Raw genomic sequence first — 14,783 nt, 5'->3', positions numbered from 1 at the left:
TGCCTGCCCACTGACCCCGCCCGCTCTTGCAGGTATCCGCCCCCAGATCATGAACGGCCCCCTGCACCCCCGGCCCCTAGTGGCGCTATTGGACGGCCGGGACTGCACCGTGGAGATGCCCATCCTGAAGGACCTGGCCACTGTGGCCTTCTGTGACGCACAGTCCACACAGGAGATCCACGAGAAGGTGGGGCCCCCCGACCAGTCCCTCCTTCACCTTCCTCCAAGCATCGCCCCTGTCCTGCCTGTCCAACCCCTGCGCCCCCCATTACGTCACCGTAGGCAGTTGCCGTTGGGTGTGGGCTAGGCTTCTAGCCTGTGCTCTGCTTGTCTGTGGCAGGTGCTGAATGAAGCTGTGGGCGCCATGATGTACCACACCATCACCCTCACCAGGGAGGACCTGGAGAAGTTCAAGGCCCTGAGAGTGATCGTGCGGATAGGCAGCGGCTACGACAACGTGGACATAAAGGCTGCTGGCGAGCTGGGTGAGTGCACGGCCAGCCGAGCCCCTTGGAGGAATGGAAGCCACCCCAGCCGCCTAAGGGTGGGTCCAGGCCCCTGGCCTCTGCCTCCCTGTGTCTGGACAGTGGCACTGTTTGCCACAGCCCCTGGTCCAGCGCAGCCCGTAGCTCGATCATTGCCTACAGAGATGGCCACATTGTGGGTGTTGTGCAAAGGCCTTGTAGCTCAAGGGTGCTGTTGGCCTCGGAGTCAATCAGCGTGTGGCCCCTGCCCAGTCACAGTGGCCAGGTAGGGTGAGTGGCATGATGTGCCCGTGGGCACTGGCACTCTCTGAGCTGCCTGTCCTCCTGAGGGGTCAGTCACAGAGACCCTGGGGCCCCCGTCGCCATGGCTGTCCCACCCACCCTGGCGGGGACAGATGGAGGAGCATAGGGCGGTCATACCGGAGCCCAGCCCTGCATCCCTTGGTGCCCCATCCCTGGCCCCGGGTCTGGCGCTGAGGGTGGGAGCCTTTGACCTGGGTCTCCAGACACCGGGCACCCCAGGAAGCTGCTCGGCTGGCCAGGTCCCCATCCCTGGTGAGGACTCTGTGCCCTCAACTGGTGCGGGGGTGCTGTCCACAACCTTGCACCCGTGTGGCAGGTCAGTGCCCACCCTTCCTGCCCCTACTTCAGGTGTCTGGCAGCTCCTCAGTCAGAGCCCCACCCCCCATGCGGGGGGCACTCGTCCCCCGTCACTCCTCACACAGAGCCTGGTGCTTGCCCTGAGCCGCTGCGCTCTCCTCCCATACCGCAAGCCACTGTGGGGCTGGTCTCAGGGGCCCGTGTTGGGTGGAGGTGTCAATTCTGACACCTTTCCCTTTTTAAAACCAGGCTCCAACATGTTGGCCCTGTCAGATTGGGTAAGCACCAGAAAACAAAGGCCCTCAGCCAGCCCAGAAGGGTCCTGGGGGGTGCCCTGCCCTGCAGGGGACCCCCACACCCGCTCCCAGCAGCTCAGGGCCGTTGGCCCTGGACACAGAAAGCAGTCCAAGCTGGCCCCGCCCCTCTGGCCGCCTACTGCTCTTCCCAGGGACAGGACAAGTGGAGTGGGGGGGGGGGGTCTCCAGTGTTAGAACCAGAGGGTCTGTGTCCCCTGCTGACAGACAGGCCACGGGCCCTGGGCTCCTACAGAACTTGAGTGGGTGGTCTCATCCCAGGCCCTGCTCTTTCCAGGGATCGCCGTGTGCAACATCCCGTCGGCAGCAGTGGAGGAGACAGCCGACTCCACCGTCTGCCACGTCCTCAACCTGTACCGCAGGAACACGTGGCTGTACCAGGCGCTGCGGGAGGGCACGCGGGTGCAGAGTGTGGAGCAAATCCGGGAGGTTGCCTCGGGAGCAGCTCGGATTCGTGGGGAGACGCTGGGCCTCATCGGCTTTGGTACGTGCCTGCTCTGCCCTGTTCCCCCACCTCCACTGGGAGCTGAGGGTCCCTGCAGGAGTGTGTCTGCGACAGGTTTGCTGCCTGGAGTGGGAGGTCAGGGTCAAGGCTGCTTCCAGAGGAGCAGCAGTGGGGGGGCTCTGTGGAGAAACAGGCAGGCGCAGGATTGGAATAGGGCCTGGTGGTTGAGGGAAGCTGAGGCCCAGCGCCCAGAGGCCTCGGATGCAGGGCTGACAGACCCTGCAAGGAAGGGTGGAGTCAGGAGGTGGTGCTGTTAGGTCATCAGCTGGGAGAGCCCTCCTGGCTCTGGGGGGCTTGGGGCAGGTTTCCAAGGAAAGGGGAGCATGATGGGAAGCCCCATGGCAGCACAGGCTCCAGTAGGGCCCTCACATCGCATGTGACAGGGAGCTGTGTGACCTTCAGGAAAACACTTGACCCCCCCCCCCACCTGCTTCCTGATCTGAATGGGAATGGGGTGATAGGAGCAGGCAGAGCAGACCATGGCGGGGGCGGGGGGGCTGTTTGCAGGTAACTGAGGACCAGAAGCACCTGGGTCTCATTCGGGGTGCACACCTTCCCAGCTCCTGGTTCGAGTTTAAGAACCCAGGCAGCAGGATGATCACACTCAGGAGTATCAGGCTTCAAGTTCCCCGCAGGGACTGTAAGGCAGGCACCCTGTGGGATCCGCAGCGCCCTCTGCTGGGTGCTGCAGTTTCCTCAGGCTCAGGGAAGTGGCTCTTCAGAGAACCTCATGCATTCGACTTCAGTAGGAGCCTTCAGGCTGTGAGTGGCCTAGCCACATGGCAGAGCAGTTGTTTCAGTGGCTTCCCTGACTGCTGCTACCTGTTCAGGGAGGTGGGGGCCTCGGTGGCCTCTCACCACTGCTGCTTGCTGTTTGGGGCAGTCCCACGGTCCCTTGTTCCTCCCTCCCTGCACATCTGAGCCCTGGTTCTCCACAAAGGTTTATTCTGTGCTCTTCCCAAATCAGCCTCTTTTCAAGCATCAAAGCTTTTTGTCTTCAAACTTCAGACCACGGTCCCAGCTGGAGGGGCATGAGGCTCCACTGGCAGGTCAGGGCCCAGCCCGCACACCTGAGTGTCCCGCGCCCCGCACCCTCCACCACAGCAGGTTCCCACGGCAGTCTGTGCGCAGGCCAAACCACAGGGTCAGTTGGGTCATTGCATTCTTTCCATAAGCAAACCCGGTGCTCCCTAAAGAAACGAAGCTCAGCTTGCATCCTCGGGTTGTGGCCTCAGGTTGGTAGTGCAGGCTCAGGCTCCCAGAGCCCCAGCGCAGCAGGCGGGGCCACACACCCACTCACTGGCTCGCTCTCTCTGCACAGGTCGCACAGGGCAGGCGGTCGCTGTTCGAGCCAAGGCCTTTGGATTCAGCGTCATCTTTTATGACCCCTACTTACAGGACGGGATAGAGCGGTCCCTGGGTGTGCAGAGAGTCTACACCCTGCAGGACTTACTCTATCAGAGCGACTGCGTCTCCTTGCACTGTAATCTCAACGAACATAATCACCACCTCATCAATGACTTTACTATAAAGCAGGTAACTTGTACTAGACACTCGCAGACCCTGGCGACTTCTAACAGGAAAGAGGGGGATGGAAAGCAGTCTCCAGACACGCCCGGGGAGCAGGGAAGAAAGTCCCCCGAGATGGTGTCAGTGAGAAGCCAGGTGAGGCCCCCTTGGTGGGAGGGGGCCTCACCTTCTCGGCCCGAGAAGAGACAGGCCAGGCCCAGCCTTGCCACCATGTGTCCGTCTCTCAGGTCTACAGACCCCTGGCCTTGCCTTCTGCAGACTCAACGCGTGAACAGCCAGACCTGCAGAGCTCCTGGTCTGTGGCCTCAGCCTCCGCTTACCTGGCCTTTCCTTCCTCCCACAGATGAGGCAAGGCGCGTTCCTGGTGAACGCAGCCCGCGGCGGCCTGGTGGATGAGAAAGCCTTGGCCCAAGCCCTCAAGGAGGGCAGGATACGAGGGGCAGCCCTCGACGTGCACGAATCGGAGCCTTTCAGGTGGGTCTGAATTCACACATGCCCCGCACTGGGTCTGGGGCACTTTCTCAGACTAACAGGTCCTCGGTGGGCCCAGTTCTTCTAAGGGCTGGGGCACATTCTAACTGTGAAAGGGCCAGAAGGGCCCCGAAGGTTATCAGAGATGGGGGAGGCAAGAGGATACTCTGCCAGTGTGCGGCCTCTGGTGTGCCCTGGATTTGTTGATTCTGCTCAGGCGGGCTGGCCCTCCATAAAAGTAATCATTCCCTTTTCGGAGCCTCCGATCAGTCTTAACACTAATTCCAGAACAGTCTCACCAAAGTGTTCAGTCCCCAACCCCTGCAGCCACCTTCCCCGTAGCTCAGGTGAGGCGTGGCCAGCTCTTCTCACGCCCTGTGTTTCTGTGCACTTGTCTAGCTTTGCTCAGGGTCCCTTGAAGGATGCACCGAACCTCATTTGTACGCCCCACACAGCCTGGTACAGCGAGCAAGCATCGCTGGAGATGAGGGAGGCTGCAGCCACAGAGATCCGCCGGGCAATCACAGGTGAGCCCCAGCCCCCCACACTGCCTGTGGGCAGCTGCCTCATCTGGGTAACAGGCGCCCAGAAGGGGTTAGTGGGTCTTGAAGACCTGGGTTTCCAGTTGATGGAGTTTTGAATGAGTTGACCCTGTTTATGCACATCCCAAACTACATGTACGGGGAGGCCCGTTTCCTTTGGAATCAGCCAGGGAGGGTGGCCCTCCCCCCAGGGAGCGAGGCCAGTGTGGAAGGGCTCAGTGCTTGGGGCTCTGGAGCCTCCACATTTTGTGAAAATCGAAGGGCCAGTCCCTCCATTAGAGTAAGAGATTTTGTACTAAAAGAAATCTGATGATAAAATTGTATTTAATTCATTTCCATCTTAGAAAATATGTATGGTTGACTTTAATCATCTTATTCCAGGTCGCATCCCAGAAAGCTTAAGAAACTGTGTGAACAAGGAATTTTTTGTTACAACCGCGCCCTGGTCAGTAATAGATCAGCAAGCGATTCACCCAGAGCTCAACGGTGCCACCTACAGGTGAGGGCAGGTCCAAGTCTAGGGGAAGAGGGCGGGTGCAACTCGGGGAAGCTGCCCCAGCCTGGGCACAGGTGAGCACCGTGCAAGGATCCACACTTCATTCTGAAGCCACTTCAAAGGCAGGGCGTTAGTGGGGAAGACTGTCTGGATTTCATTCTCCAACTGGAACCTCTGGTGGTCGTTTTCCAGGGTTCTCTAACCTCCACGCCGCTGGGCCCCGTAGAAGAGGAGCTACGCCCTTAACCCCCGCCCCGCAGGAAGTGGCCTGATGGCCCTCTCACGGGGTTGCGCTCTGCCCTGTAGCTGGGGCCTCCCCACCCCTATAGCCCTGCGGAGGTCACGGCTGATCAGAGAAAACAAATGCAAATTCTTTCCTTAAATATATTGGGTGCATAGGTTCAAGGTCAGGACTAGCTGCGAAGGAAGTTCTAACGACACAGATACAGCTCCCTCGACCAGCAGAAAGAGAAAAAGGTGTGTTAGGTGCTCTGCATCTAAAACAAACCGCTTGTCAAGATATTTTTGCAAGTGTTGTAAAAAGTATTTATGCCTCGAGCACAGCGGCATTGTTTGTGTTGACTGTTATAAACGTTTTGCAAAGCCACCTATTGAAGACTCTGATTAAAGACATCTTTTGGTTGTATTTTTTAACAATATCCATGTTTCCATTATTTGAAAACTTTTTCTTAATGTTTTTATATTTCTTTAATTTCTTCTAGATTGTAATGAAGATAAATAAAATGTATTTTATTATATAAGTATAATAAATGCAAATTTTGCAGTGTTTTTATTTTTGCATTCAGCACATACTGACTGGTGATGTATCTCTTGGATACATGCGGCCTACACTTGAATTTTTTTTTCCATTTTTAGATTTTATTATTTCAGAGAAGGGAAGGAGGAGAGGGGGCGATACATCGATTGGTTGCCTCTCACATGCCCTGACCGGAAATCAAACCAGCAACCTTTTTTGGTTCGTGGGCTGGTGCTCAGTCCACTGAGACCCACCAGCCAGGGCGGTTTGGGCCGAGACCTCCGCAGGGTTACAGGCCACGTTCTGACTTTTCCTTCGCACAGACAAGACTACATGGCCCCTGGAGCACGGGTGGTGCCCACAGGGCTTGCAGGGAGGCCCCACCATTCAGAGTCCTCCTTCACCCAAGAATCGCACACATGCCACATGTCCTCACACACATGTCCTCACACGTGAGCACGGCTCCAGGTCCAGGGGAGGTTCCCTGGCATCTGACCATTGCCTGTATCGCCTGCCTGGCTGAGGCAGACACGTTTGGTCCGCAAGAGGACTATGCTATCAGTTCGGGAATCCTCTGTACAAACTTTTCTGCACACAGGGCAGAGTCCACAGACGGTGTGAGGAGCTACTCACATGCTTGAACTCACACTTTGTCACATAGGTTTATTCCTTGCTTTGCGGGTACGAAGGGTGTCCCATCCCTAAAAAACCACAAGCAGGCAGAGCCAAAGCACGAGGACATCTACCCCGGACTCACTTGCCCTTCTCTGTGTTCCTCAGATACCCGCCAGGCATCGTGGGCGTGGCCCCGGGTGGACTTCCTGCCGCCATGGAAGGGATCATGCCCGGAGGCATCCCGGTGACTCACAGCCTCCCCACGGTGGCACACCCTTCCCAAGCACCCTCTCCCAACCAGCCCACAAAACACGGGGACAATCGAGAGCACCCCAACGAGCAATAGCAGAGGATGACAAAAGGTCAGACAAACCTGGGACCAAGAGACAGTGAAAAATAGACGAACTGAGGAAAGGAGTGTGCGGTCTTTCAGCGGACTCGGGACGAGCGCGCCACAGACACCGAACCGACACTGCGCGCTAACCACAGGAGAGCTGCCCTGTAGCAAAGCGGAAGACGCCTTCTACTGACGGAGGCCGCGGAAGACTAGGACGTGATTTATTAATGACCAACTTCTGTTGTTGTGTGTTAAGTTTCTCATCTGTGCATCAAATCACAAAGAATAAACAGATCTTTTTCCTTTATCAGTCCCTCGGGCACAGCAGGCCCTGAACACCTTGCTATAAAGAGAATGTTGCGTCGAGAGTTCCAAACATCCAAACAAACATTGAGAGGCGAGGCGGTCCCAACCCTGTGACCCCAGCCCCTCTGGTCCCCAGGGTGGCACCCGGCTCCTGCACAGGAGCGTCCCGTGGGAACTGCACTGCGCGGGCGAGTGGCCCTGATTCAGTGACACCCTCTGATGATGCAAAAAAGAAAAAGTATTAAGTTTCACAAGCTGTTTGTACTCAAATATATTTTCTCAGTTCAGATCCTCAGCTATTTTATTGAGTGGAAAGTCTTGAACTGAAAGTTCAAGAAGAATAATGTTGCATTTCCTTATGTCTCAGGAAACACTTTTTATGGTAACTTGTCAGATTGTCTATGAACAAACCCACTTTTTTAGACATTGATAAAGTCTTCTTTTCTTCACGTGATATTTTATACGAGAACACATCAGGTGTGTTATTAGATGTGACTGATTTTAACAAATCCTATTAGATTTGTATCAACTAGTTACATGTTATATTCATAGTCTTTTGTGAAGCATCGCCTTTTTGTTTCAAAGATGGCCTATTTTGAGCCTTTGTATAGGTACATTCCTGTTTTTTGTGACAAAAACCTTTAAAACTGTCCCAACAGAAAAATAATGGCTATCAGAAATGTTTTGTTTTAGTGTGAGTTACCGTTACTGTTATCTGTTTATTGTAAAGGTGGACATTTAGCGTTCAGTGCAGTTTTCAATAAAAGGTAATAAAAATGTCTGTTCTGAAGCTCCAGTACATCTCACCACGTGCAGGTCCTCTACCTGAGATGTTGACAGGCACCAACACGCACCAGTGCGTGTCCGCCCGTCCCGTGACCAGACTCGAGACCCAGGCTGGTGATCATCTCACGTCTCATGTAGCCCATCACTGGCAAATTGTGCCGTTCTTAAGATGAAGCAGGTTAGAATTCAAGAAACAATTGCTTGTGTTTTAGAGTTCTGCTTTTAATTTACCCAAAGGCAAAATCACCTGGCTCAAGCATTAATGCAGGAAAGTGAATGTGAATCTCAAAAGTTTTTTAAAACAGTATTTACAAAGAAATGTTGCAAAATGATTAACATCAGCCACTTCCATCTGCTGGTAACTTTCGAACTGACACAATGACCACCCTCATGAAATGGCACCAAGCGCCATTGTCCCAGCGGAGTCCACAGTGTCCAGTAAGTCCGACGGTCCCCGAACTACCCTCCCCCACACACACACACACCCTTCCTCACCCTCCTCGTGCCACCAGACTGGAAGTTGTGGCATCTGAGAGCATCTGATCACCCGCTTGGCTCGTTTTCAGGTTGTGGTCCCACCCATCACGATTCCGAAGTGACGACGTGGCACTGGATCAACCTCCCCAGGCTAGAAGCGGGGCACACAGTCACTGACCTACCCCTCTGGGAGCAGAAGGGCAAGCTCACCATTGTCTTGGCAACTGCTGTCCAACAGGCAACCCACAAGGGGTGACAGGTGCGTGGAAGGAGACCCCCACGGCCTGTAAACAGCAGTCCTCCCTAACAGGAAGTCTGCGACACAGTGAGCTTAACAGCTGACAAAGAGGCGGGTCCCAACCCAAGGTGCACCAGCACTTGACTTAGGACAGAAAACACCACACAAGTCTCCCCATGCAGAGCGAGCAGCCAGCACAGTAGGTCCATACAGTTACTGCTGTCCAGTCAACCCAAAGACACACGTCTGTCACCTGGTCACACTGAGACCTTTAGGGAAGGACTACATACATACTCTGTCTCGGGACAACAAATATGGCTGTTTAATAGTTCAAGAGCTTAACACAGCATCGATTCATCCAAAATGCTGGCCTGCACCAGCCAACCTGCCGTGAAAACCACTCAACGCCCGCCTGTGTCTGGAGCCTAGGATATGTGAACCAGAGTCTTCCCCACAGGGAAGAAGCTGTACCTATTAACCTGCACATGGTCGGGGTCCCTAGTCATGAATAAATAAGTAGAGGCACGTCAGGGAGAACACCGCTCGGCAGGCCAGGCGTGGGGCCCTCTGGCAGCGCTGGCTCTCTGAGCCCCGGCGACTGGCTGACCAGAGTTGCCCCCAGACATCACGGCTTCTGCAACTGGGAAGGCCAATCCTGCGGACGCAGCACCAGCAACGGGCGCTCTGCCCGCTGGAGAACCGCGCCTGCACGAGGAGGGAAGCTTACAGACATGCTACACCGTAAGCAGTCAGAAAGGCAGCCTGCTCAAAAAACAAAAAACCTTAATTACGGGACAAAACAAGGAAACCACAGAAAGTCAATTTGTAAGGAAATACCAACCACTCAGAACAGGGACGTTTACATCACATCAGAAAACGCGTTCGCATGGACTCGGATCCCAGACTTCCTTCCCGCAGGCTTCCGTGCAACGAGAGGGAGGGAGGGCCCTTCGCCTGCGCACACGGCGCGGTGTGGGGGAGGGGAGGGCTGAGGACAGCACACCTCCCCGCCGTCTTCCAGTTTCAGTATCGCAATCAAACTCAGGTGGTGCACATTCCAGTTTCATCTAACAGAACTCGGAAGAAAACGAGAAGCAAAGAATTTAGTTTTCACAGCCTTTTCATCCAAGGGAAGAAGTGTGCACGCGTGTGCGGGGCTTCTTCTCCAAACTCTGCGTGTCAGCAGTCTCGTACACGGTGCTGGTCAGGACACCGGGTCTGCGTGCTCCCGAGACAGGTCTGAACGCTGTGCCCATGCGGAACGCATGCCTGAAGTGGTCAAATGATACTTCTCATAAAAAGTCTTTCTACCTAAGATTATAGTTTTTAAACTTTAAATAAGAATGGCCACAATTAACCAACATGCAAAAATTCTCATAATACTCAACCGAGAAATTCATTAATACAATGCATTTACCACCTTACTGCATTTTTAAATCTTTACTGAACTGATACCCCCAATTAGCCCAAGCAGAGACATGCCACTCCAACACAGTTTGCTTAAAGCAGAGTTGGTGACACCACGGGGAGACCCCCAGGAGCCTCTGCACAGCAGTGTGGGGGTCCGGCGCTGCCGCCACGCCGCCCACGTGGCACGAGCACCTCCCCGCCGTGCGCCCAGGGAGGGCCTGCTCACGCGGAGGCCACTGCCCAGGGCGGAGAGCCTCGGCGTCAGGGCGTTCTCCCACACGGCTGAGGACCCACGTCCTGAAAAAGGCACCCTTGAAACTCTTTAAAAAAAGAAACCAAAACAAGGGAACAATATGTCATGGTCACTCAATAAAAAAATTCTTACTTTCCTTGTACTTTGTTCCTTAAAGATTTGATTTTATTGGGCACAACAGGAACTAAATTATTACTAAAATAAGCTTGTTTTTATTTTCACGTTTTCCTGTGGAGAATTTGTACAAAAAGTTTCCAGATCTCTACGGAGCTCTCATGGGACTTAGTGTAAAGTGGATCTTTTAAGATGCGAGTAGAATGCCAGGTTCTACTTAAAAAAAAAACAAACAAAAACCAAAACCAAACGTCTCAAAGGAACAGAGTCGCTGCCGTGTGCTTCTGGAGGTGCCCATGCTGGAAACAACTTCTCAGTAACGTGACGATGCTGGTACTTTTCCTATTACACAACTTCTTGCACAACCACATGCGTTACATTTATAGACAGATTTACGATTTGAGAGGAAGAGTGCTGTCTTACACTCGTTTTTACAGACCAGTCCAACGAGGTTCCCGGTGTCCTCGCTCGGCAGACGCGCCGCCTCCCGGGGTGTGGGGCGGAAACCCCTCCGTGCAGGTCCGGCGGGGTCGCCTGTTCCACGCCACGCGCACTGCTTGGAACGCCGCACTAACTTTGGGGTCACTACAGAACTGATACCTTGGTCTTCTGCTTGTGTTTCTCATTCATCCTCATCGTCTTCGTCTTCCTCGCCATCAGACAGGGATGCACAAGGCCGGATCTGCCGGTAGCGGTCCAGCCACTTCTCCACCATGTGCGTGACCAGGGGGTGGTTCCGCCGCCGGGAGCTCTTCTGCATGGCGACCAGCACGCCACCTTCTGTCACACAGCAGTCCAGCCACTCCCTGAGCAGCTTCTCCTGCTGCTCCTCGTTCCCCAGCTTTCGGAGGAACACGAAGAAAGGGGTGAGACACAGCAGATCAGACTTCGCAGTAAACATTTCTGGCATGAGCACAAACAAAAAAGCCCAAGCAACAAACTGTTTAATGTGGTTTCAACCTCTCTCGAATCTGACCATGAAAACCCAGCTTCCTATGGTCAGATATAAAAAGACATCAATAGGGAAACTCACTCAAAAACCTTGAGGGAAAAGCAAGCCAGTAATCATGTGTCTGATCTAACAGCAGAAAACAAACGTCTACTGGGCTAATCCTGGCAAAGGAAAAGCTAAAAAAAAAGTCACAGCTTCAAACATGCAAAGTAAGTTTATCCAGCAAATTACCTACAAGCTAGACTTATAAATTATGGTCTATGAATCTTTCTTAATGTCACTATAAGAGTTTTATAATTATTACTAGCACATTAAATAAAAGAACAATCATTTTTTTAAGAACACAGGTTTTCTGAGACGTCCGTTCGCGCGTTCTCACCGCCGTCCCCCTGGATCTGCCACCTGGTGCCCCTGTCCCGGGGTCTGGTCTCCCCGGAGCACACTGCTGGCACCCCGCCCCCCAGGGCAGAACACACGCTCTGAAGGGCCGAGGTGAATCCCGCACCACAGTCTCCCCCGCATTCTGCGAGTCGCTGACTGCTCTTTCCGCCCTCCATTCCAGTGTCCCCCCTAGAGACGGCGTCCCTCACCACCTTATTTCACTGCAGACCCGCCTCCCTTTCACCACCCCTGGCCCTCACCTTGCTGTGTGCTCTCTCTTCCCAGCACTCCTCACCCTCCCCAGGGGACGGACCTTTGTCCGCGCCTCACCGCTGTGTCCCCACACAGCACACCCTGCCCTGTGCCCTGACCAGGCTTCAGAGAGTGACACTCCTGCCACCACACCGCAAAACTCGATGTGCGCCCCGCACTGGGCCCGGTGCAGCGTTGCCCCCTCCAGCAGCTCAGGGAAGACGCGCGTCTCACCTCCTGGGCGGAGAGAAAGTGCACGTGGAGGAGCTTCCGTTCGCTGTCGACCAGAGGCAGAAAAGTGACGGTGACGTCGTCGTCGGTGTTCAGGTTAGCACCAGCACCTCGGTTGCCATAGCCATCGTTTTCCATGGCAACCAAAGCAGAGAAGTGGCCTCTCGTATAACCCAGAGCAATCGGACTTTTCCAACAAAAACTCTGTTCCCACAACAAAGGCAAGTAAACACCTGGAAAGAGGGAAGAAAATCACAATCAGACTTTCAGGACATGACTGCAAACTGCATTATAATTAATTTAAAAAAGACTTCAAATATACTCTTGATAAATGCTTACCTTGAAACCGAGTATATCCTAAAGTTTCTCCCCGGAAACTTTTATAATACTTCACTCCATAAACTATAATCGGCCGTCTAAGGATGTGTGCAAGTACAAAAATGTGTGTCTGTTCCAAACTCGCTCCAGGCTGCATAAAACAAAAGGAAAGACAGTAGTTTCTCTTGAAAATGTTACTGCACACGGGGAAGCCTGTACAACACAACGCAACCCTCCTTGGGCACACTGTTTCCGTGCATTTAAAGACACAGTAACACTGTCAAGCTGTAGAAGTGTACGATTCCTCGAATGTCCAAGGTGAATCGAACTAACACCTGCAGTCCGCGTGCAGCACCTCCGATCCGGTTAAGTACCGGTCTCGGGAACGAGACCCAGACAGCAGGGCCGGCCCGAGTGATGCCTCCCAGCTCGGAGAGCTGTCTGCACGGTGCTTCGGAGGTATGGCTGCCACTGGGCACTTTTACTGCTCAGTGAGAAGCATGCTGCTCCGCCTGCCCCGTAGTGAGGTCACAAAGTTAACTTAACAAATGGCAGCAGCGACCGGGACCCAGAGGGCTTCCCCCGGCAACCCCAGGGACTCAGGCCACGGGCTTACGTTAATGAGGAGGAGGCACGCCTTGAAGCGTTCTCACCTGACTGGCAAGAGAGAGTATAAACGCCCAGTCTTCTTGCCACTGTTCTTCCCTCAAGGAAAAGTGTAAACCAAAGCTCTGAGAATACCATGATTCCCAATCTTTCCAACGTGTGTAAAACCTAAGAAAACAAGACAGTAAAAAAATACAGCTGTAAACACTTAATGTTCCAATCATTCATTTAATGGAGGCTTTAAGCAATTCACTTTCAAAGATTAACAATTTTATTATTTTCACCTGGCTTGCAATATAGTTTTCAAATTCAAAATGCTTCCACTCTGCTAACAGCCATCTTTACATCCTCAGACTTAATTTGGCGCACTGCCCACCAAATTTTCATCAAAACTTCAAACACTAGTGATGAGAACAGTTCATTTCAATGGTCTACTCTTAGTTTGCAAATTCAAAAAAAAAAATAACCCACTCAAGACCACCTGAGATGCTGGCTACCCCACTGACACGTGGTATGCAGAGAATTCAGCAAAACCAGATATAATTATGCTCAAATTTGTGATTCGCTGTCTTACAAAACAATCCAGCCAAGACCTCTGCGTAAAAACAGTCATTTAACCTGTAATACCACATTTTGCCCTCTTATAAAAAATTAAAAACCCCAGTACTTTTATGTATTTGAACTTGTGCTAAAAAAAAAAAGGGAAAGACAGAAAAAAAACCTACTCCCACCACCGAGAAGCCCCAGGACGAGGAGAGCGGAGCGTGGGAGCGCTTCGAGTGTCTAAGCCTCGAGTGTCTTCGTGGTGAGTCCGTGGAGGGCTCCGTGGAGAGGAACCCACATCAGGTCAACTCTTGGCTGACCAGAAAAATACTGAATAGTTTTCTATTCCAGGTAATCAACACTTTTTTAACCAGGACTCTATATTTTAAAAATAAAATGTAGTGTTGTTTTAAAATACCTAAGAAACACAAAAGTATGCTGGAACGCACCAATGACAAAATACATTGATTTTTATCCTCACCCATTTTTTCACTGCTGGGGAGCAAGGGGGTCCAGAGAGAGAGAGAGAGACAGACAGACAGACAGACAGACAGCCAGCCATCGGTGGCCTGTTCACATACACCCCGACCGGGGGTCGAGCCCATAATCCTTCCAGCCTATGAGGTGACACTCCAACCAACCAAGCCACAACAAGTACAGAAGTACCGCACGACACAGAAAGTGTCACGAACTGAAAGGTGTGCACTATTCAAGTTCCTTGGTTAGGGCCTAGACTCATTTTATAAATGAGGTCGCCGAGTCTGCCAGAAATTCAACGATGGCACACTCGAAACTCCTCAAAGAAGACTGCAGAAAAAGGAAGTTGAAAAAAGACGTACTTTGAAAATAAGCATATTAAAATAATTGTGCCCGCCACACACAGACCTAAACTCTGCGACTTCCTGGCTCCTTAAGAACAGAAAACCAAACCAAATCCAGGAGCAGGTGACGAAGTGGTTTAACATTCAAAAGTCAATTCCATGTTCATGGATATAAGACTCAATGCCATCAACCTGATAACACTCTCCAAACGGTTCAGGGTTAATGCAGTCACTACTGAAATCCCGGAGGACTTTCCTGCAGAAATGAGTATGAATCCCAAAATTTTTATGGAAATCCAAAGGATTCACAATAGCAAAACGAATCTTGAAAAACAAAGTACGAAGCTGAAAGACTTATATCCTGATCTTTAAACTTACCACGAAGCTACAAATCATCAAGACAGTCTAATGTTGCCTAAAAACAGACATACAGATCAACAGAA

General features: G+C 52.4%; 2 protein-coding genes across 6 annotated transcripts in view; one reads left to right on the top strand and one right to left on the bottom strand.

Moving 5' to 3' along the window:
- Nucleotides 1-10,475, top strand: part of CTBP2 (C-terminal binding protein 2) — a 128,543-nt gene extending 118,068 nt beyond the window's left edge. For 2 of the 4 annotated variants that reach the window (XM_037159135.2, XM_037159134.2), the window contains 8 exons: nucleotides 33-187; nucleotides 341-485; nucleotides 1,677-1,883; nucleotides 3,226-3,440; nucleotides 3,778-3,908; nucleotides 4,305-4,432; nucleotides 4,829-4,946; nucleotides 6,481-10,475. In XM_037159135.2, coding sequence (XP_037015030.2) covers nucleotides 33-187; nucleotides 341-485; nucleotides 1,677-1,883; nucleotides 3,226-3,440; nucleotides 3,778-3,908; nucleotides 4,305-4,432; nucleotides 4,829-4,946; nucleotides 6,481-6,661 — 1,280 coding nt within the window. In that variant the 3' untranslated portion in view covers nucleotides 6,662-10,475. The other 2 variants (XM_053668544.1, XM_053668545.1) reach the window with 2 other exon arrangements.
- Nucleotides 10,266-14,783, bottom strand: part of ZRANB1 (zinc finger RANBP2-type containing 1) — a 52,246-nt gene continuing 47,728 nt past the window's right edge. For both annotated transcript variants that reach the window (XM_037159137.2, XM_037159138.2), the window contains 4 exons: nucleotides 13,024-13,144; nucleotides 12,392-12,521; nucleotides 12,056-12,285; nucleotides 10,266-11,077 (listed from right to left, as the gene is read on the bottom strand). In XM_037159137.2, coding sequence (XP_037015032.2) covers nucleotides 10,859-11,077; nucleotides 12,056-12,285; nucleotides 12,392-12,521; nucleotides 13,024-13,144 — 700 coding nt within the window. In that variant the 3' untranslated portion in view covers nucleotides 10,266-10,858. The remainder of the gene's footprint in view (nucleotides 11,078-12,055; nucleotides 12,286-12,391; nucleotides 12,522-13,023; nucleotides 13,145-14,783) is intronic.

This window comes from Artibeus jamaicensis, unplaced genomic scaffold, assembly GCF_021234435.1.
Source record: "Artibeus jamaicensis isolate MK-2021 breed Jamaican fruit bat unplaced genomic scaffold, CSHL_Jam_final contig_490, whole genome shotgun sequence".
NCBI lineage: Eukaryota > Metazoa > Chordata > Mammalia > Chiroptera > Phyllostomidae > Artibeus > Artibeus jamaicensis.
This window is presented reverse-complemented; position numbering and strand designations above follow the sequence as displayed.